The sequence below is a fragment of the Girardinichthys multiradiatus genome, chromosome 19, assembly GCF_021462225.1.
Source record: "Girardinichthys multiradiatus isolate DD_20200921_A chromosome 19, DD_fGirMul_XY1, whole genome shotgun sequence".
In the NCBI taxonomy this organism is placed as follows: Eukaryota; Metazoa; Chordata; class Actinopteri; order Cyprinodontiformes; family Goodeidae; genus Girardinichthys; species Girardinichthys multiradiatus.
In genome coordinates this window covers 12808981-12830990 of record NC_061811.1, presented here as the reverse complement: position 1 = coordinate 12830990, position 22010 = coordinate 12808981, and the positions used below count along the sequence as shown (strand labels likewise).

At 41.2% G+C, this 22010-nt stretch overlaps 1 protein-coding gene across 1 annotated transcript in view; it reads left to right on the top strand.

Moving 5' to 3' along the window:
- Positions 1-22010, top strand: part of eml5 (EMAP like 5) — a 55349-nt gene that overhangs the window by 29027 nt on the left and 4312 nt on the right. Inside the window, exons 16-39 of the mRNA XM_047345115.1 lie at positions 736-829; positions 4470-4570; positions 4660-4853; positions 5038-5149; positions 5331-5458; positions 7515-7656; positions 7752-7904; positions 11069-11200; positions 11289-11377; positions 12084-12260; positions 13685-13886; positions 13971-14097; positions 14298-14312; positions 15729-15737; positions 16239-16317; positions 16581-16710; positions 16806-16904; positions 18938-18958; positions 19191-19364; positions 19457-19665; positions 19855-20012; positions 21268-21382; positions 21461-21649; positions 21742-21914. Of these exons, the coding sequence (XP_047201071.1) occupies positions 736-829; positions 4470-4570; positions 4660-4853; positions 5038-5149; positions 5331-5458; positions 7515-7656; positions 7752-7904; positions 11069-11200; positions 11289-11377; positions 12084-12260; positions 13685-13886; positions 13971-14097; positions 14298-14312; positions 15729-15737; positions 16239-16317; positions 16581-16710; positions 16806-16904; positions 18938-18958; positions 19191-19364; positions 19457-19665; positions 19855-20012; positions 21268-21382; positions 21461-21649; positions 21742-21914 (3022 nt within the window). The remainder of the gene's footprint in view (positions 1-735; positions 830-4469; positions 4571-4659; positions 4854-5037; positions 5150-5330; positions 5459-7514; positions 7657-7751; positions 7905-11068; positions 11201-11288; positions 11378-12083; positions 12261-13684; positions 13887-13970; positions 14098-14297; positions 14313-15728; positions 15738-16238; positions 16318-16580; positions 16711-16805; positions 16905-18937; positions 18959-19190; positions 19365-19456; positions 19666-19854; positions 20013-21267; positions 21383-21460; positions 21650-21741; positions 21915-22010) is intronic.

Genomic DNA, 22010 nt, shown 5'->3' with positions numbered 1-22010 from the left:
GGGAAGCTGCGCTGCAAAGCAAAGTTTTAGATCAAAGCATGTTTACATGTTGAAAGGTCCATTCAAAATCCAAACCTAAAGCCAATTGAGAGCCTGCGGTGAGACTTGAAAGATGATGTGAAAAGCAGTTAGAGGTATACCCCTTTAGACTTGCAAATCACAGCAGAAGGTTGTAGTTCACAAGTATTGACTCAGGGTGGGCTAAATATAAATGCAAGCCACTTTTTCCCAATTAGTTTTTGTTTTTTAAAACAAAAAAGTTTCTTTCCACTTCACAATTACACCACTATGTATTGATCTATTACATAAAATCCCAATAAAGCTTATCGAGGTGTGCAGTTGTAATGAGTTGAAATGTGGAAAGGTTCAAGAGGTGTTAATACTTTTGCAAGGCAGTCTATGCACCCATCCTGCTTTCAAAGGCTACAAAGAACTTGTAAGGAATGAAATTAATTCACAAGGCAACCAATTTAGAAACAATACTGAAAAAAATGTTGCTGCTGTTTTCTGGTTGCCTTCTGGTTTTCTTAACAGCCTTCAGGTAGAGCTCCTCATCTCTCTGTCTTTAATTAGGCCCAGATAGAAGCGTGGCAGAGATCAGTGAACAGCCTGCTGCACATCAAACCGATGGGGGGCCTTTTATCTTACTAATAAGAACCAAACTTTGTGGAGCAAAGTGAGGACTGGCTTTCTCAGCATTAATGTGCTTAATGATTTTCTTTTTTCCATCCACAGCGGATGGCAAACGTCTGGCCTCGGTCGGCCTGGACGACAACCACACCATTGTGCTGTGGGACTGGAGGAAGGGGGAGAAGCTCTCTGCCATGCGGTTAGTTTGGTGCAGCTACATCACAAGGTCGATCCTGCAGCCTGGTTCGACCTACCTCACTGTTAATTCAGCTGAGTGGGACTTACTTAAATATGGACATTTATAGATGAGAGTTAAATTGAAGCCATTTTGCAGCTGAAAGCTGATTAAAAGGAGAAGATAGAAAGTGAATTTCTTTCTATATTACGAGGTTCCACAAGTGTGATACTAAACCCTGCTGAATGGTTACAGTAGGAGTTTGCTCCAGGGTCTTTTCTTTAGATACATAATCAAAATGAAACTCGAGTAAGGAGTCAGTCAAACCTTTTCTTTGCAAAGAGACAAATGAGGCAAAATTGTGTCCTTTTGCAAATGGGTTTAAAGTAAAAGTAAAAAAAATATCACATGTAGGTTCTGATACACTAAGATCCAAAATAAGGAGCACTGAATTGTATGTGTTTAAAAAAAGGTCGCACATGCTGTTAGTGGGCGTGTTGTGGGTAATCTACTAAGAAAAAGCATAGCTCGAATGGCTCAAGAGAAATGGCTATGGATCAAACTGGGCCATGTCTGCAGTCCTGCTGCATTAATCTGCTGACGTCTTCTTTCCCCCCACATTCATGGCATTTTGAATATGCTGTGGAAAATGCAGCAGACAACTATAATCAGCACTACCTTTTCTATGCTCCAGAAGCGCTCCTCCAGTACGATCGCACCGAGTGACGGTGCGCTAGAATTATCCAGATGCAAGAACATGCAGCGTTCATTGCTTCTATTTGTGTCTTGCTCCAAATCATCCCTCAAAAATGGCATTGTTGGATAGACGACATGTCTCTACTATTTTTATTTCTGACAATTCTTGGTGCACCTCAGTAGTAGAGCAGCTTTACAGGTTTGCACGTGTTTTTATATAAACCTTTAGTAGATCAGGAACATAGTGTTGTGAAAAAGTACTCACCCCCTTACAGATTTCTTTATTTTGCTTTTGTCACATAGACACTTCAGACTGTCAAAACTAATTTTAATATCAGACAAGTATAATAACAGTAAATATTCAGTTTTTAAATGATAGTTTAATTTATTTATTTATTTTTTATATTCAAACCAACCTGCAAGTATGTGAAAAAGTAATCGCTCCCCTTGTTAAATCATGAATTAACTGTGCTCAGTTTCACTTCCCATATTCTGGGTGGGTTACTGCCAGACCTATGGAATCAAGAAATCACTTATTTAGTGTGTCTGACGTCACAAAACAGGTTAAAACTGTTATGTCCTGATCTAAAAAAAAATCAAGAACACTTGAAAAACTCTGGAAAGGGTTACAAAGCCATGTTAAATGTCTGGGACTCCAGCGAACCACAGTGAGAATCTTGATCCACAAATGGAGGAAACATGGGACAGTGGTGGTGAACCCTACCAGGAGTGGCCGACCAACCAACATTTCTCCAAGTGCACATCAGTGACTCATCCAGGAGTCAGAAGAACCCAGAACAACATCTAAACCACTGCAGGCTTCACTTGCCGTGATTAGGATTCAACAATAAAACAGAGACTGGCATCCATTAGGGAGTTTAGAGGGAAAACCACTGCTTGACTTAAAGGAACACAAAGGCTTGTCTTAAATTAGCCAAACAAATATCTTAATCATCCCCAAGACTTTTAGGAAAATATTCTGTGGATTAACGAAACAAAAGCAGAGTTTTTGGAAGCGTTGGATCCCGTTACATCTGGCATAAAACCAACACGGCACTTGAGAAAAACACGCTACCAACAGTGGAACACAGTGGCTGTGTAATGGTCACGGGATGCTTTGCTTCTTCAGGATCTGGACAACTTGGCGTTTAATTCTGTTCTCTGGTAGAAAACCATGAAGAAGAATGTCAGGCCATCATGACCTAAAGCTCGAGCACTCCAGGGGTTGGCAGCAGGACAACAATATGAAGCTCACCTCTGAATGTCTTGAGAACAACAAAAAAGAAGGTACAGGAATCATTTTCTGGTTATAATAAACACTGGATGGCAGCTGTCCCCACCAAGGGTGGCACCACCAGTGACCAGGATCAGGGAACAATTACTTTTTAACATTGGGCAGGCTGGCTTGGTTAGCCTTTTTCCCTTAATAGATAAAATCATTTTAAAATTGTGTCGTATTTACTCTGTTCGGAAACATTTAAGTGTGACAGAAAAGCAGAATAAATCTGTAAAAGGACAGTTAAGAGGTCATAAAAATACATGTTTCAACACTGTATCAATAGGTGTGTGACAGGCAGGCTTTTTTTTTCTAGTAAAGGCAATGTTGTAAATGCTGGTTCCACCTAAAGTTTACCCTCGATGTAAACAATACATGCAAGCAGAAATTGGACGTATTCACCACACTTTTATTTTACCAGCCTTGAATTATAAATTTCGTTAAAGCTTGATGTGTTCGGTTAGCTCATAACTCTCTGTTTTACTGCAAAATTAAAAAAATCAGGAAGCATGTACCAGAAGCAACTGTACAGAAAAGCTGCCAAAATATCTATAGAACATGAGTAGTTGTTTCCTTGTTGCTCAGTCAATCAATTTAAATTTCCCCTCCTGGCTGCTTTAGAGCAAGTGCAATGCAGGTTGTTCCCAAGGCTCCTAATATACCTCAGGGACAGCTTGGAGCAGCACTAATCTCCTTTGCAGACCCTGGTTGTGCAGCGCAGTGTGGTGCACAGAGGGAGATGAGGCTTGACAGAGCTGGCTTGTACAGCATCACTGTCTCATCTTTAGCTGGGTGAGGAGGAGGCGGTATAAGACACAGAGGCTGCAGGGAAAGGCAGACATACGAATAAAAGGCCATTCAAACCAGTGAGTTATTTTGTCTGTTAATTATCTGGATAATATGTACATGGTAGCTTAAATAAATGTATTTTTTATTAAAAACATGCACATAAAATACAGTACCTTGCAAAAGTATTCACACCCTTTGAACATTTCCACATCTTTGTCACAACCACAAACTTCAATTTATTTTGGGGGGATTTTCTAAGTAGAGCATAACTGCAAAAAGCCATCATTATAAGAATGCAGTGAGAGATCCCGTTTGCAGTTTGCCACAAGCCATATGAGGGCAAACATGTAGAAGAACGGACCCAGGTCAGATGAGAACCAAAATGAAACAGCGACACAGGGTGGTGGCAGCATCATGCTGTGGAGATGTAATTCTTAAGCAGGGATAGGGAGGCTGGTCACAGTGGATGGGAAGATGGGTGGAGCTAAATACAGGGCTATCCTGGGCAGAAAACCTGTTGGAGGCTGCAGAAGACTTGAAACTGGGACGGATGTTTGCCTTCCAGCAGGACAACTACAAGCATAGAGTCAGAGCTATAATCAAAAGGTTTAGATCAAAGTGTAAGATTTGCAAAGCTGGTAGGAGCTGTAATGGGAAGATGACACTAGAAGGTTTTGACTCACATCTATGCATCACTTTTTGTTCTGTCCCATAAAATCCCACTAAAATACATTGAAATCTTTGGTTGCAACCTGATAAAATGTAAGAACAATTCATGGAGTATGAATACTTTGGCAATTAGTGGATGTTTTAAGACAAGGAAATATGCTTAAACAATATCTATATTGGAGGATATATGACAAGGATGATATTTTAAGTTTTTGTGTGTGTCTTGTTTTTCAGAGGGAGTAAGGACAAGATATTTGTCATCAAAATAAATCCCTACCTGCCTGACAAGCTCATCACCGCTGGTGTGAAACACATGAAGTTTTGGCATAAAGTTGGTGAGACTGGAATTAGACTCTAACAAGCAGAAACTCTATCTTGGCTTTGACACATTTCAGAGCCAGTTCACTGACTGGCTCTCTTTCAGGTGGTGGTCTAATTGGACGCAAGGGGAATATGGGGAAGACGGAGACGATGATGTGTGCTGTGTACGGTTGGTCGGAGGAGATGGTGTTTTCAGGCACATGCACTGGGGACATTTGCATCTGGAGAGACATGTTTCTTATGAAAACCGTCAAAGCTCACGACGGTCCTGTTTTTAGCATGCATGCTCTTGAAAAGGTGAGTTACAGAGCCAAAGGAAGGATTTTAATTTTCTTTTGACTTTATGTTAATTCATGACGTATGTCTATTTAGCTTTCTATTTTTCATGTATGTAGAGCCTTCTTACAGATGCTCTGACAGTGGCAGGTGCAAATAAACTGGTAGTATTGCAGCTCTAAATGTGACACTTTTTCCCCTGTAGGGGTTCGTGACTGGTGGAAAGGATGGTATAGTAGCTCTGTGGGATGACACTTTCGAGAGATGCCTGAAGACCTACGCTATAAAGAGAGCAGTCCTAGCTCCAGGCTCCAAAGGTAAAAAGGTCATCCTGTTCCCAATTACCCTCCGCTGTCCTTGGATCGTTCATCCTCTCCGTTTACATAACACAACCATTTTATCAAAATGCTTTAAAACATTCAAGATTTTTTGCACATGTTGCTGTTCGGCTTTAAGATAGGGCCTTGGACTTTTTTCTATAATTTATCCCCTCCGCAGGGCTTCTGTTGGAAGACAACCCCTCCATACGTGCCATTTCTCTCGGCCACGGCCACATCCTGGTTGGGACCAAGAACGGCGAGATCTTGGAGGTGGACAAGAGTGGCCCCATCACTCTCCTCGTCCAGGTGGGAGAACAAAAAAAACACGATGCACCTTGCAAAAGTAATCATACCCTTTGAAGTATTTCTGTCACAGTACAGCGATAAACTTCAATGTATTTATTAGGATTTTTTTTTGTAACAGACCAACAGAAAGTAGTGCATAATTGTTAAGTGAAAGGAAACAGTTTTCTAAGAGAGGAGCATTAATCGGAGAAGCAGCCAGAAGGTCCGTGGAGGAGCTGCACAATTGCACATGTCAGACAGGAGAGTCTGTGGATAGGTGCAATTCACAGAACTGGCCTTCATGGAGGACTACCCTAGGGGAAGCTATTGTTATGGATGTATGATTCTGTGGCCTTTTCTAATCATCTCTTTGCTGCCCTAATTAAATATATCTGCCCTTGTTGCTTATCTGCAGCACCGCTCACTGCTACAGCTTACACAACATAACTGTTGATATCACATAAGACGCAACACATAGTCAAGGATAAACTGATACAAGAGGATGACATCCTTTAGGAGGGTTAAGAACAGGCCTAGATAAAAGCAGGACTCACACTCCATTCTTTGCTCCTCTCGGTTCATCCCTAAGATGGGCTGAGGGGGGCCCGGTACCGAAGGTGAGTGTCACTCTGTATCTGTTCAATTGTATACTCTGTACACTGATCATTTTGGCATTAAATCTTGATTTTATATTTAACCATTTCTCATTATTCCACAAGGTAAATCCTTTGCTGGTTTTACTGGTTGGGTCTCGGAACTGGAGAGAAACGGACCTGGTGGTGGACAGGGAGGAAAGAGAGTAGAAACTCCCATTTTACAACACTATTGTTGGAAGAAAGCCATAGAAGTCCTGTTTGCAATATGGCCATGAGCAATGACCGCAACAGAAAGGTCAGAGATAAAGTTGTATAGAAGCTTGAAGCTGCAGAGCTTCACGGGTCAAAGGGAGAATATGTTGACAGGACAACTATTAGTTGTGCACTTCACAAACCTGGCTATTATGGATACGTGGCAAGACAGAAGCCATAAGAAGTTCTGTTTAAAGTTTCCAGCAAGCCATGTAGAGGACTGAGCAAACATGTGGGAGAATGTGCTTATTTTTAAGAGTCTTAATTGTATTGCATCACCATATTTGTCTGAACTGGTGCACCCTTTCAGTCCATCAAGAGCTATAAGGTCCCCAGATCATCTGTTGGTAGACTTTCCCAGACTGTGGCTTAAAAGTAATGGTGACCGAGCTTTCTCAGTGCCAGCGCCAGCTCAGCCAGTCAAAAGCAGAACAGCCAGTAAACCCAAAAGGAAATAATCTGTGTATGTGACTAAGTGTGAAAAAGTTTAAGGGGTGTGAATAATTTGCAATGAACTGCAGAATATTACTGAAGGTTACATCAGGCTTTGAATTTGGAGGTGTACCAGAAAGCAAATGACAAAATATTCTTGCTATGTGTTGTGTTGTGGACCAGTAAGAGTTTTCTGCCAGTCATATGTCAAAACAAATAAATATTAGATCTTATATGCAACCTAAACTGATCCAAAGACTAAATATATATTTGTAATAATCATGTTTATATTAGATAACCTGGACAAAAAGCATGCTTGTGCATTTAACAACAGCCTTAATGCATATCTGTTCTGTGGTTTTCAGGTGGATAATATTAGTGCAAACTAATCTATAGAGATTCAGAGTCAATGCTCATAAATGCTGATGAATTAGTGTCAATCAATAAAGAAATTGTTAATTTGGTCAAGTGGTTCTGGAAGTTCTTCCCATTCCCCTTGACTGCGGACAAGAAGAACAAATGCTCGTGCTCTGCCCATTTTAACAGACAGGATCAATTTATGTGAGACAAGAAACTATATTTGCTCTTGAATCTGGTCTCTAGGTAACAGGCGAGCAAGGGCAGCTATGTTAGTTGAATCAGAATATAAGTGATAGACTTTGCTATTGCTATACAGTAAGTCAAAGGTTAGATTGCCAGAGTAGGCTGCAGATCACTGCTTCTACCCTTTTAGCCCCCTTGGTTCCCTCATTGCGTGTTTCTAGATTAAATATGTATTCTCTGGGATGTATCTGCAGGGTCATATGGAGGGTGAGGTGTGGGGCCTGGCCACTCATCCCCACCTCCCTCTCTGTGCCACGGTCAGCGATGACAAAACCCTGCGCATATGGGACCTGTCCCCCAGCCACTGCATGCTGGCTGTACGCAAACTCAGGAAAGGTTTGTCACATTTAAAAACACCAAAGCATGAATATATTTTTCTGGCAGAGAATATGCTGGTTTCAGGGCTTTAACAGACACCCTGTCCTCTGCAGGCGGCCGTTGCTGCTGCTTCTCCCCTGACGGCAAAGCTCTAGCAGTGGGCCTGAATGACGGCAGTTTCCTGATCGTGAACGCGGACACCCTGGAGGACCTGGTGTCCTTCCATCACCGCAAGGATGTCATCTCTGATATCAGATTCTCTCCAGGTTGGTGGTTCACCTACGCATTTCTTTACCAGCTGAAAAAAACTCCTTTGGCATGTAAATAGACCTCTTAAATCACAGTGCCCTTCAGAGCAGCTGAGTTTACGGCATGTTGGAGGCTGTGCTGAATATCAGCAGGTATACATGTTTTCCCCCTCCCACTGTGAGTCAGGGGGGGAGAGACTGCTGCAGGCCTGACCCAAATTAATAGCTTTCTATAACAAGGCCAGACAGAGAAGCAACATGAGGGGAATGTGAAACAGTGGGGGTTGACAAAGTGAGAGCAAGAAACTAAACTCTCTTTGGTCTGGTCACTTAATCTTCAATGAGATCCTGTTACTTGACGCAGAATCCATGGATTCCTTATACAGCTAACTGTTAAAGTCTCAGGATACAAAATGGGCTGTTAGTACTGTTAAAATTATAATAATTTTTTGTTAAAGTACACAGCTGTGTGCCCAAGACTAAAATTTGGAATAATTACTCAACAAACAATCCACAATTTCTCTAATCCACACTCCAACTTATGCATACCGACTCATTCACGCCCAAAATTATTCACACCCCCTGGCAGATTCAGGTTTAAAGTTATCGTTTTATTTTAATATGAAAAAGCCGGTGAGCAAGCCAATAAAGATTTTTGCAATGATTATTGAGAAGGGTATAAATAGTTTTAGACATGCCAATGCCATTTTCACTGAAATATAAATACAAACAGCTAGCATTTCTTTTCTTTTCAGATTTGCTACTCCTATTAATAGTTTATTGTCTTTAGAGAGATCACTGTCTCATTTTCTACCAGAAACAAACTTAAGGGTTTAATAAAAATAACTTTAAATCCAAATCAGCGGAGGGTGCCACCAATTTTGGATTCAACTGTACACTCCTAATAATATTGGGCTAAATGAACCATGGTGGATTGCAGAGAAAGCTCACACTTTGTGTAACTATCAATAAGCTCCTGGCATATTTCTTGCTGTATAATTGACTACTGTTGTTGACAGAACCGGTCAAATTCATTCAAGTTGGCTTTCAGGGTCTCGACTTATATGCATAGTCAATACATTTCAATAGGACTGAGGGGCATTCTAGTAGCTTCCTGTTAGCCTGCTTTATTCATTCCAGGACCTGTTTGGTTGTGCATTTTGGATCATTTTTCTATTGGTCTACCTGATTCTGTTCCAGTTCCAACAAACTGACCCAAAGTGTGAATTCAGAACAGAGGAAATTGGTTAGGATGTTAAAGAGTATATATCTGAGTCTGCATGTACAATTTCAACCCTGGGAGAAAATCCACAAAAAAACAAACTTGTTTACTCAGCTTTATTTTTAAAAATCATTAAAGTTGAATGGTTCAAATTAATAATTTATAGCCGGCAAATTAATATGACTTTCATGCCGGTTATTAGTGTATGTGACCCTCTGGTTTACCCTGAAACATATACAGTACAGACCTAAAGTTTGGACACACCTTCTCATTCAAAGAGTTTTCTTTATTTTCATGACTATGAATATTGTAGCTTCACACTGAAGGCATCAAAACTATGAATTAACACATGTAGAATTATATACTGAACAAAAAAGTGTGAAACAACTGAAAATATGTCTTATATTCTAGGTTCTTCAAAGTAGCCACCTTTTGCTTTGATTACTGCTCCACACACTCTTGGCATTCTGTTGATGAGCTTCAAGAGGTAGTCACCTGAAATGATTTTCACTTCACAGCTGTGCCTTGTCAGGTTTAATAAATGGGATTTCATGACTTATAAATGGGGTTGGGACCATCAGTTGTGTTGTGCAGGAGTTGGATACAGTACACAGCTGATAGTCCTACTGAATAGACTCTTAGAATTTGTATTATGGCAAGAAAAAAACAGCTAAGTAAAGAAAAACGAGTGGCCATCATTACTTTAAGAAATGAAGGTCAGTCAGTCCGAACAATTGGGAAAACTTTGAAAGTGTCCCCAAGTGCAGTCGCAAAAACCATCAAGCTCTACAAAGAAACTGGCTCACATGAGGACCGCCCCAGGAAAGGAAGACCAAGAGTCACCTCTGCTGCGGACGATAAGTTCATTCGAGTCACCAGCCTCAGAAATCGCAGGTTAACAGCAGCTCAGATTAGAGAACAGGTCAATGCCACACAGAGTTCTAGCAGCAGACACATCTCTAGAACAACTGTTAAGAGGAGACTGTGCGAATCAGGCCTTCATGGTAAAATAGCTGCTAGGAAACCACTGCTGAGGACAGGCAACAAGCAGAAGAGACTTGTTTGGGCTAAAGAACACAAGGAATGGACATTAGACCAGTGGAAATCTGTGCTTTGGTCTGATGAGTCCAAGTTTGAGATCTTTGGTTCCAAACACCGTGTCTTTGTGCGGCGCAGAAGAGGTGAACGGATGGACTCTACATGCCTGGTTCCCACCATGAAGCATGGAGGAGGAGGTGTGATGGTGTGGGGGTGCTTTGCTGGTGCCACTGTTGGGGATTTATTCAAAATTGAAGGCATACTGAACCAGCATGGCTACCACAGCATCTTGCAGCGGCATGCTATTCCATCCGGTTTGTGTTTAGTTGGACCAACATTTATTTTTCAACAGGACAATGACCCCAAACACACCTCCAGGCTGTGTAAGGGCTATTTGACCAAGAAGGAGAGTGGTGCTGCGCCAGAGGACCTGGCCTCCACAGTCACCGGACCTGAACCCAATCGAGATGGTTTGGGGTGAGCTGGACCGCAGAGTGAAGGCAAAAGGGCCAACAAGTGCTAAGCATCTCTGGGAACTCCTTCAAGTCTGTTGGAAAACCATTTCAGGTGACTACCTCTTGAAGCTCATCAACAGAATGCCAAGAGTGTGTGGAGCAGTAATCAAAGAAAAAGGTGGCTACTTTGAAGAACCTAGAATATAAGACATATTTTCAGTTGTTTCACACTTTTTTGTTCAGTATATAATTCCACATTCATAGTTTTGATGCCTTCAGTGTGAAGCTACAATATTCATAGTCATGAAAATAAAGAAAACTCTTTGAATGAGAAGGTGTGTCCAAACTTTTGTTCTGTACTGTATGTGGTAGTTTTATTTGAAGAACACATAAAAATATGCCTTTGTGTAGAAACTCTTGCCTGATAGCGACAGAATAATTAACCGTTTTATGTTTTACTGGTTCAGGAACTGGGAAGTACCTCGCAGTCGCCTCAGGAGACAGTTTTGTGGATATTTACAATGTAATGAGCAGCAAACGGGTGGGAGTGTGCAAAGGATGCCTCAGCTACATCACCCATCTGGACTGGGACAAAAGAGGTGAACAGGACTCCTAAAGCACTGTTTTTATTGCTTTGTTAGAGAAACAAATTAAATTAAAAGTCCCTCTGGATTCTTTCATTCACAGGAAAACTACTCCAGGTCAACACGACGGCGAAAGAGCAGTTTTTTTTCGAAGCCCCTCGTGGCAAGAGGCAGACCATCCCTGCTTCCGAGGTAAGCAGGGCGGAGGAGAATATACGCAGGAGCAGTTGTGGCTGTGGCGCCTCCAGCCCACTTTTCCCCCTCGGGATCAGGCGAGACTCAGCGAAGGGCAGTGAAGCATTAACACGGCCCATTTTTCACCAGTATCGTTCTAATTTAGGCCATGGAAGTGGGATAGTGTTTGTGGTCTTGCGTTAATGCATCATGGCATTCAGGCACCTTGCAAAGGCGCACAGCGGAGGGGCGCATTTACAAAATATGTGTCAGAAATGATAGATGCTATTAGGTCAAGTCTCAGCGGAGAATGACACATCCTCCTTAGGCATTTATCTTCTCTTCACATTCATTACCTTAGTGTGCTGCAGACTTGATCAGATGAGCTTCATGGGTTTGAAAACACAATCACATAAAACCCAAATTATACACTAAAAAACTGTAGTTAAATGTGACAGAATGTGAAAGAGTTTAAGGGGTGTCAATACTTTTGCAAAATATTGCATTTATTTACCTTGAGACTGGTTAAATGTTTTCGATGTTGCAGTATAAAAGATGGGACTTTACCCACACCCCCGTAAAATCTACAATATAACGCTAATACAGTTTTATTGTTATTATCGGTTCGCTGGGCGTGCAGATAGGTGTCTTCCGGTTTGTCTGACACTGAACGCTCTTGTTGAAAGGCAGCCTTCGTAAATAAATCTCTGCTAACTTGTTTCAGGTGGAGAAAATCGACTGGAGCTCATGGACATGTGTCCTGGGGCCGTCTGTTGAAGGCGTCTGGCCTGTGATCAGTGAGGTCGCGGAGGTGACCGCTGCCTGCCTTAGCAACGACAGGAGGGTTCTAGCAACAGGAGATGACTTAGGATACATCAAGCTATTCAAATACCCTGTCAAGGTAATAGACAGTTTTTAATTATATATGCCCTTTACACTTATTAGCACCCTCCTGAAGCATCGTCTAATTTATAGGTTTTCCAATGATCTTAGAGTTGCAGCACTTCTAATTGGTAATCAGTGGTTTTTGTTTCACTGGGGTATAAATATGACATGACTCAGAGGCCTATCTCTCTTAGCCACTGAGAGAACCCAAGTTTGTCTTCACACAGTGAGCAGGGCAGTAAGGGGAGATAAATAATCTCCAGAGCTCCCTGTTGTAGAACTATAGCAAAGTCTCTCTAACGACCATGAGATGATTATTTACATGCCAACCAGTTGATTGGGAATGATGCCAGAAAAAAAGCCGCTAAACTCTACTGGGACATTAACTGGAACCATGTGCTTCGGTCAGGTGAGACTAAATTTCCTAGGGTCAACCTTTGCTACAAGATCTACCTTCTCCACCTTAACACTTAATTCATGTTGTGGTTAGCTGTCTTGCATTTAAATGGGACACTCTGTCACAAAGCAGATACATAATCAGTTCTCACCGTCTGCTAATGTGTGAAAATATTTTAAATGCTCATATCTGACATGTAAACAATTATCAACACTACAGTTGACATTATTTTTCTTATTGAAGAGGAACAGTTATAAAATACCAAATACAACCTGGGTAAAAACAAATATACTTTATTACATTCAAAGTTGCATTTACAGTTTTGATAATATATTGCCAGGTTGCTAACAGAAAATTCTACATAGTATATAATTGCTCCAAAATAGCACACTTTAAATATACTAATATTCAAACATACTTGAATTAAACTGATACTTAGAAAGGCTGCAAGTATAATTAAGTATGAAAGTTTATTAACCGTGGTTGATTAAATAGCAAACTTTCTAACTAATTAATAAATAACAACAGTGATAATGTATATATTAGCACACTATACATTATAGCAGCCTAACTGAGAAAGTATTTGGGAGTGTATTTGCAGGCTGAGCAGCTGCCTGCTAATCCAAACCCCTTAGAAATGTAGGGTCAGGTGTTAACAATAAGGGGCAAGGAGTGAAGATGTAGCTGTTTCTCAACAATCACTCCACGTTGGTTTAGGGTGGAAAAGCATTTCACTGTTAAGTACAGTAGAGTATCTGTGATGATGTGGGCTGTTTCTGCTCCAAAAGGCCCTAGAGCTTTGATTAAGTACATGACATAAGGAACCCTTTGGAATAGATTCCTGAACATTTTACATTAAAAAGAAAATCTGGTAGTCTATTGCTTGTAAATGAAAATCCAAAGCCAACCCATTTGATCAACCCATAAATGTGCATCTTTATCAATGCTGTTTCTTTTAACAACATCTCTTGGATTTGTGCAAATATTATGCTAATGTTGTGTTAATGTCACAAGTGCTTAAAGGATGTTGTTTTTCCCTCCAGGGAAAGTATGCAAAGTTCAAACGCTATGTGGCACATAGCACGCATGTTACCAATGTGCGGTGGACCCATGACGACAGCCGTTTGGTGACAGTTGGTGGGAGTGACACCTGCCTCATGATCTGGGCCCACGAGCCTGAGGGCCTGCGAGAATTCAAGCTGTGTGACAGTGAGGAGTCAGATATCGAGAGCGAGGATGACGGAGGCAAGAAACTAACTCGCGTTTAGAATTTAAACAGTCAGACTGTGTTGTTGTTACATTAAAGATGCCGTTTTTGTCTTTTATTAGGTTACGACAGTGACGTGACCAGGGAGAACGAGATCAACTACACCATCAAGGCCTTATCTACCAACATGCGACCAATGACAGGGGTGAAGCCCCACCTGCAGATGAAGGAGCCCTCCATTGACGAAAGGTATTTTCTTACCCAAAACTGTGATGGAGGTTTCTCAGCTGCTCTGGACAGAATCCTACCTTTTTCCAACATTTCTTTTCCTGTGTAAATTCTCTTCTTTCCCCCACTCCTTTTAATCAACTCTGCCTTTTCTGCTCTTCTTTCCTGTACTGGCTGTCCATCTCTGATTATCCTGCTACACTCTTTTCTACAACATGAAGGCAAGGGGTGGTTAGGTAAGTTTTGGTAATGTGCTGATTCTAAAGGAAAATATTTTTTTCACATTGAAGCTTATGGTTTGAATTATTTAGTCAACTTACAGTTTTAAAAAAATGGTCAAAAGAAAAAACTTGGATGTTTTTGGATGGGTCTGATTGGCAGGAAACATTCGACTGAAGGTCACAACTGAAGCTTGAATTTATGCTTTTTAAATCTCAGCACAACAAACTAGATGGATTGTAGTTGAGGTGGATTCACAGTGGCTTTCTGAGTTTCTTTCCTGCATTTTGTCATGTTACAGCCACAATATATTTTGTTTTTTTGGAAAGCCAATTAATAAAAAACATTGTAAAGTTGAAGGAACATCATACATGGTTCCTTTTTTCTCTACCCCAAAGAATTGGAAAAGTTTGGCATGCATTTTTATTCAGGCCTCCTGAGTCAGACCACCTTACGTTGTAATTATTATAGCTTTGGGTCCATTCTTCTTCGTAAAATAGCTCAAGCTCTGTTAGAAAGGACGGAGATAATTTGTGAACATACATTTTCAAGTCTTGCCACAAATTCTTTAGATTTAGTTTCGGACTTTGACTAGGTCATTATGACACATTACCATATTGCTTTGATCTAAACCATTCCATTGTAGCTCTGGCTGATGTTAAGGGTTGTTCTGCTGGTGGAAGGTGAACCTCCACTCCACTGCTGTCTTCGGTCTTTTGCTGCTTCTAACTGGATCTCTTCCAGGATTTTCCTGGATTTGGCTCCCTTCATTTGCCCATCAACTCTGAGCAGTTTCCCTGTCCCTCATAAAGAAAAGCATCTCCACGGCATGAGGCTGCCAAAGTTTTTTTTTTACTGAAGGGATGGTGGGCAGTGTTGGTTTTGCTCCATACATTGTTTTGCATGCAGGCTAGAAGGTTGACAACTGACAATTAAACTTATGCTTTTTAAATTTCAGTACAACAGATTTAAAAATGCGGTAATAAAAATAGATTGAATTTAATATGGATTTCTTATTCTCTGACCGACTTTACCTACACATCAAATTTTAAAAGAAATATTAACAATTTAAAAATCTAAATTTGTCATTCTTTAAGTCTTTTTGAAGAACCTGTTTCTGTATTTCCCACATTGATCTTTTTACAGTGTTTACAGTACACTGTGGGAAAGACATCCTGTGCTTCACTCTGATTGATCTTCACATTTCCTCTTTTCGCTTGACGATGCCAGCTTTCCATGCAGCATCCTCTGGCCAGCAGTAATCAGAAACAGACGAATGCCATGTCGCTATTTCACATCGGAGCTGATTTGTGTTGGTGTTCATGTTCTGAGCAGCAACAATTTTGTTATTTTTGTATCCAGCAGTCAGGAATAAATGCAGTGGGCAAAAGTTTCTAATTTTTGTTTTCTTCCTTGTTTTTGCTGCCATGAAGAGGGTCAAGGTAATTATCATCATCATTTCCTGCTCTCGTGTAGATATCTGAGATAAGAGGGAAAAATGCCTGTTTCTGAATGTTTTTCCTCATGTCTCAGCTTTGCTAAACTAAAATAAATAAATACTTTTGAGAAATAATTGAGCATTGTTTGTTACATTGCTAATCTTAAAGATTAATTAAAGTTTTAGACAGAGCACCCCCTCCACCCATTTTACTAATGTTTTACCCTGTATCTCTGTGCAACTGACAGATAAGAGCCTTGAATCTTAACTGTCCCAGTCATCACTTTACTTCCTGTTTATTTCGTATCTTTATAATTTACGACATATTGTATTCACTACAATGACTCAAGGCCTTTGAGCAGTACTGTATATGAAGCATTTAAGTGGTTAAGTTAATGAGTGAGAGTGACTAATTCATACAGTGTAAAGTAACCACCATCATTATGATCCTCATTATTGCCATCATGAGCTGGAGGAGCTCTCTCATCCTAGCTGTCTGTTTCAGGCCTCCTGTCAGCAGAGCGCTGCCGCAGCCTGAGAAGCTGCAGACCAACAATGTGGGCAAGAAGAAGAGACCCATCGAGGTAACTTCTCCTCAGCCTCACCAAAACACAGCTGACTAATACAGACACACACATGATGGGCTGTATGTAAGCAGAGTAAAGCTTACTGCAGTGCTAATATTTCAGCTGAAGATGCAGCATGCTTGCTTTCCATCCAGGCATCCTCTGGGGGAGCTGTGATGATGCTGTAATTGAATCACTGAGGCCGTCAGCTGGCTCTAGGGATGTCTGTTGTCATGGAGTTAACCTTTCTGACTCTCAGACTGTCTTCTTTCCTCCCACAGGACCTGGTCCTGGAGCTGGTGTTCGGTTACCGTGGCAATGACTGCCGCAACAACGTCCACTACCTGAACGAGGGTGCGGACATCATCTACCACACGGCCTCAGTTGGCATCGTGCTCAACCTGACCACCTGTAAGAAGGCATTAGAGACACAAGGAGATGAATATGATGAACTGAACGACAAACTGGGTTTAATTTTTTCTTTTCTTCTGTTTGTTTTCCTACAGCCTGCCAAAGTTTCTATGTTGAACACAGTGATGACATTTTGTGCCTGACAATCAATCAACATCCTAAATTCCCCAATGTGGTGGCAACTGGCCAAGTAGGTATGTTTGTGAGAAGTCAGCCTCTTGTGTTTTTGCTCTAAATGTGCTTATGATACCCTTTCAAAGTATTTAACATAAATTTATAATGCAGTTAATCTGGTGTACAGGTGTGCAACTTTTTAAAACAAAAAACAAAAGAATGAGAGAAATGCAAAATTTTCTCTTTGCACAGACTAAAATAAACAACTCATGTAGGTTTTTGATTAAATAAATGTACAAACATGGAAATTATGACAGGAAAGGCAAATTAGAAATGGTTCTTAACCAATTTTACAAATATAAATTGCAGAGTGCATTTGTATTCAGCCTCCTTTACTCTGACACCCCTAAATAAAATTCAGTGCAGCCAGATGTATTCAGGAGTAACCTAATTAGTAAAAAGAGTCCTCGCCCTGTGTTTTGTAATCTCAGCTTGTCTCTGTGAAGGCCTAAGAGGTTTGTTGAAGAACATCTGTGAACAAACAGCAGCACAAGTCAGAGAGAAAGTTGGGATAATATGTTGCCAAAATGAGCATCAGTGGTGCTTTTGACATATTTGGATTCTAAGGAAGAGGCCAAATATGAAGAAAATGTTGTTGAAAGAAAGCTAGAAAAAGTCTGGTTAGCAAACATGTGGAGGAAGGTTTTTTGGTCAGAAGAGATCATACTTTTGACCTACACGCAAAATGCGGCAGAAAACACATATTCAAGAATCAGGAAGAGTCAAGAATCCTTTAGTGTCATTATGTAGTACGTTACATAATGAAATTTAGTTTGGTAACTCACATCACATCAGAAAAAGCACTTGAATAACTTTATATCTATCATACATTCATATAACAGAAGAACAGGGGGTGAGGTGGATTTCACAGCTATGGGGAAGAACCTCTCTCTCAGTCTGGTGTTGTGTGTTTTTATGTCCCTGTCCACTGCCTGGGTGGGTGGGATCTGCAGCAATACATCTGGCCTTCCTCTGGATTCGTCCAGCTTATACCATGTCTAGATGTGGGAGTGGATTTCCCACAATCCCCTGTGCTGTTTTCCCCACCATGGCCAGGTTCTTTCTGCCAAGATGCTGTCATACTAAGACAGAGAATGCTTTCTATTGTTGCTCTGTAGACGTTCACAAGTAGCCGAGAACAGAATCCAGTCCGTTTTAGCTTCCTGAGTAGGTGCAATGTGTTCAGCGACCAGGTCAGGACAGATTTTATGTGGATACCCAGGAACTTGATATTGTCTATGCGCTCTCCCGCCACCCCACGTATGAGGAGAGAAGCTTGTTCTGTCTTCATGGGGGTCCTGAAATCTGACATGACCTCCTTGGTCTTGCTGGTGTTTACGACAAAGTTGTTGTCTAAGCAACAGTGTGTCAGGTGTTGGATGTCCTCTCTATAGGAAGTCTCATCATTGTTCGATATGAGACCCATCATGGCAGTGGCATCATCTGCAAACCTCACAACTGTGTTAGTAAAGCAAATTGCAGAGCAGTGAAGAGGGTGAAGAAGGCCGGGCTGAACACACAACCCTGTGGCGTTCCCCTTTTCAGGACTAGTTAGGAAGATGTCCAGCAGCTCCCTATTCTCACCACCTGACGTCTGTAACTCCACATAGCCCCAAAAACACTATCCCCATGGGGAAACATGGTGGTGGCAGCATCAAAAATGGACAAAACATCAGTCTCTAGATATGCAAAACTGCTTGAGAACCTCCCTACATACTTGCAGCTTTAGCTGCAATGAAAGGTGGTTCTACGAAGTATTGACTCAGGGGGCTGAATACAAATAGACACAATTTTTCTAATGTTTATTTATAAAAACTATTTTATTTTTCCTTTTCCTCACAATTATGTGCTGCTTTCTTTTAATTTCTCACATAAAATCCTGATAAAATATTAAACTGTTCAAGGGTATTATACTTTGCAAGGCACTGCATACAATCAAAAAGCTGTCAAATATTAAGTGGCAGAAAAGCTGAGAAATTTTATTTCCAAAAGCATATACTTCCAGAAAAAAATTTGTGATTTTTGAAATAAATCACATTTTCTATTTTTACAGGTGATACTGGTGACATGTCAGGTAAGACATTTTCAAAAATCATAAGAAACTCTTAAATACGAAGGAAAATCCTTTAGGAACGTTATCTGCGATTTAATGGTCAGTTAACTTGATTTTGAAGATGCAATTTGCATGAGTCAATACACAAATAAAACCACAATCATTCCATTTATTTTAACTAAATTAGATAATTAAAGCCATAGAGATAAAGAAAAATATATAATTTAATCTGTTTATGCCTTCTGTTCCTAAGCCACGTCTCCTTCCATCCATGTGTGGGAAGCCATGACCAAGCAGACACTGTCGGTGCTGCGCTGTTTCCACGCCGGCGGCGTCTGCTCCGTCAGCTTCAGCGCCACGGGACGACTCCTGCTGTCTGTGGGTCTGGACCCTGAGCACACTGTCACCATCTGGAAGTGGCAGGAAGGTAACCCAGGAAGAAGATCCCCTCAGATTTGTTTTTTACCCGGGTTTTAACTATGTCACAATACTTCTGCTGCACTCCTCTGGTTACCTCAGGTGCCAAAGTGGCCAGTCGGGTCGGTCACACGCAGAGGATCTTTGTGGCAGAGTTTCGTCCTGACTCAGACACACACTTTGTGTCGGTGGGCATTAAGCATGTGCGATTCTGGACGTTAGCAGGTCGAGCTTTGCTCAGCAAGAAAGGTGTGCTGAGCTCCATAGAGGATGCCCGGATGCAAACCATGTTGTCTGTAGCATTTGGAGCTGTAAGTAACTGTTGCCAACTTCAGCATTTGATTACGCCTAATTGTTTAAAAGAATAAAAGTCTCTAAATTGTTACTGTCTGTTTCCTGAATCTGTAAAGCTCTACTTGAACATGCTGTGAACTGTTTTTTGCATTGCTTTCTCTGCTCTCTTAGGCCACTAGATTAGTGCAGATTTGTTTTCTTTTCAGAATAACTTGACATTTACAGGTACCATAAGTGGGGATGTGTGTGTGTGGAAGGAACACATTTTGGTAAGAATAGTGGCCAAAGCTCACACGGGCCCCGTGTTCACTATGTACACCACTCTGAGAGACGGCCTTATTGTCACGGGAGGCAAAGAAAGACCGTAAGTGTGCGTTAACTACGGGTCGTGGTAAAAAGACTATTTTTCATGACATTCAGCACAGTCATGGGCATAAATACAGACACCTTGTTGCTAGCTTACATATTTAAGAGGAAATTTAACATCCAGGTTCTGGCAAACAAATGTTTTTCTTCTATTGATCAGTGCCAGTGTTGCCACCTCTATTAAAACATGAATTTTGACAGTCTGGTGCACAACAAGGAGGAAATACCGTCAAGACCTTAGAGAGGAAATTATAGCTACCAGTCCAATCTGGAAAGAGTCATAGGACCTTTTTCCTTTTTCTCAGTTGTATGTCTATTTAAATGTTAATTATAAGAGAAAAACATTTAATAAAGACACCAATCTTTCCACATCTTTAAACATCCCAAAAGATTCACCCCAAGGTCAGATATTAGGAGAAAAAACAAAAACCCCAAGAGTTCAGTCTCAGAGTCTGCAGGCCTCAGTTAACATCACAAATATTTAGGTTCATAAATGGAAAATTAGAAAAAGTCTGAACAAGTATGGCTTATTTGACTGGTTTTCAGGAGAAGGCCTGTTTTCCTATAGAGAAAATTGTAACATGACTTGGTTCTAAAAAAGTCACCAGTTAAAGAACTGATCTGGGAACAATGTCCTTTGGACAAGGAAGACCAAACTTGAGATATGTGACCATAACGAACAACACAATGTTTGGAAGAAAACAATCACAGCATATCAAACCACCTGTCAAGCACGCTGGTGGAGGGGTGGTGATTTGGGCATGTTTTGGTTCCGACACAAGAACCATGCAAATTCCAGTCACTGAGTCGAACATCAACTCCTCTGTACACCAAAGAATCCTAGAGAGTACATGACCCCATCTGTCTGAAGCTTGGTCCACGCTGGGATCCTCACATCAGCAAGTCTACAACAGAACAGCTGAAAAGGGACGTAATGAGTGTTGTGATGGCCAATTAATGTCCAGACATCAACCTGGCTAAATTCCTGTGGTGGGACCTTAAGAGTTGACCAGAATTCCTCCACAGCGTTGTGAGAGACTGATAGTCAGAAGGAAGAGGACTACTAGGACTTCTAGTTACTGCTGCTAAAGGTAGTTCTTCAAACTACTGAATCACTTAGTTTTTCCCATGAATGTGTTGAACGTTTTTGAAAGTTTCTTTTTCCCAACGCTGTATGTAGCATAATACACCACTGAGGTAAAAATGTATTCTCTAATATTGATCAGCTGATGGATGCAGCGATTTTTCCCCAGATCAAAAGAAGGAGGTGCTCTGAAGCTATGGGACCAAGAGTTGAAACGCTGCAGAGCCTTTCGGTTAGAAACCGGACAGATCATAGACTGTGTCCGTTCTGTGTGCAGAGGAAAGGTAACACGAATAAAAATTATTCAGTTATTTAAATGTCATCCTCTGCTTTCTGGTAATTTCTGCTTGTGGTTGTTACAGGGTAAAATCCTGGTCGGCACCAGGAACGCCGAGATCATTGAAGTGGGAGAGAAGAACGCAGCGTGCAACATTCTGGTGAACGGACATATGGACGGCCCTATATGGGGTTTGGGCACTCATCCTTCCAGAGACGTTTTTCTTTCCGCCGCTGAGGACGGCACCGTTCGTCTGTGGGACATCCCAGAAAAGGTCAGAATGACTCTCAGCTGGACTTCTCTCATCATTTGTTTCTCTGGAAACTTGCTGAGCCTGTGTTTTCGTGTTGTCTTGTGGGAAAACAGAAGATGCTAAATAAGGTGAACCTGGGCCACCCGGCGCACACCATCAGTTACAGCCCTGAGGGGGACATGGTGGCCATCGGCATGAAGAACGGAGAGTTCATCATCCTGTTGGTTGCCTCGCTGAAAATCTGGGGCAAGAAAAGAGACAGGCGTTCCCCTATACAAGATATCAGGTAATGATGGTGGACTGTGATGAAGCGTGCAGTTCAATCAGAAACACAGTATTGTAACTGGTGTGCCTGTGTACAAAAAAAAAAGTCTATAACTGT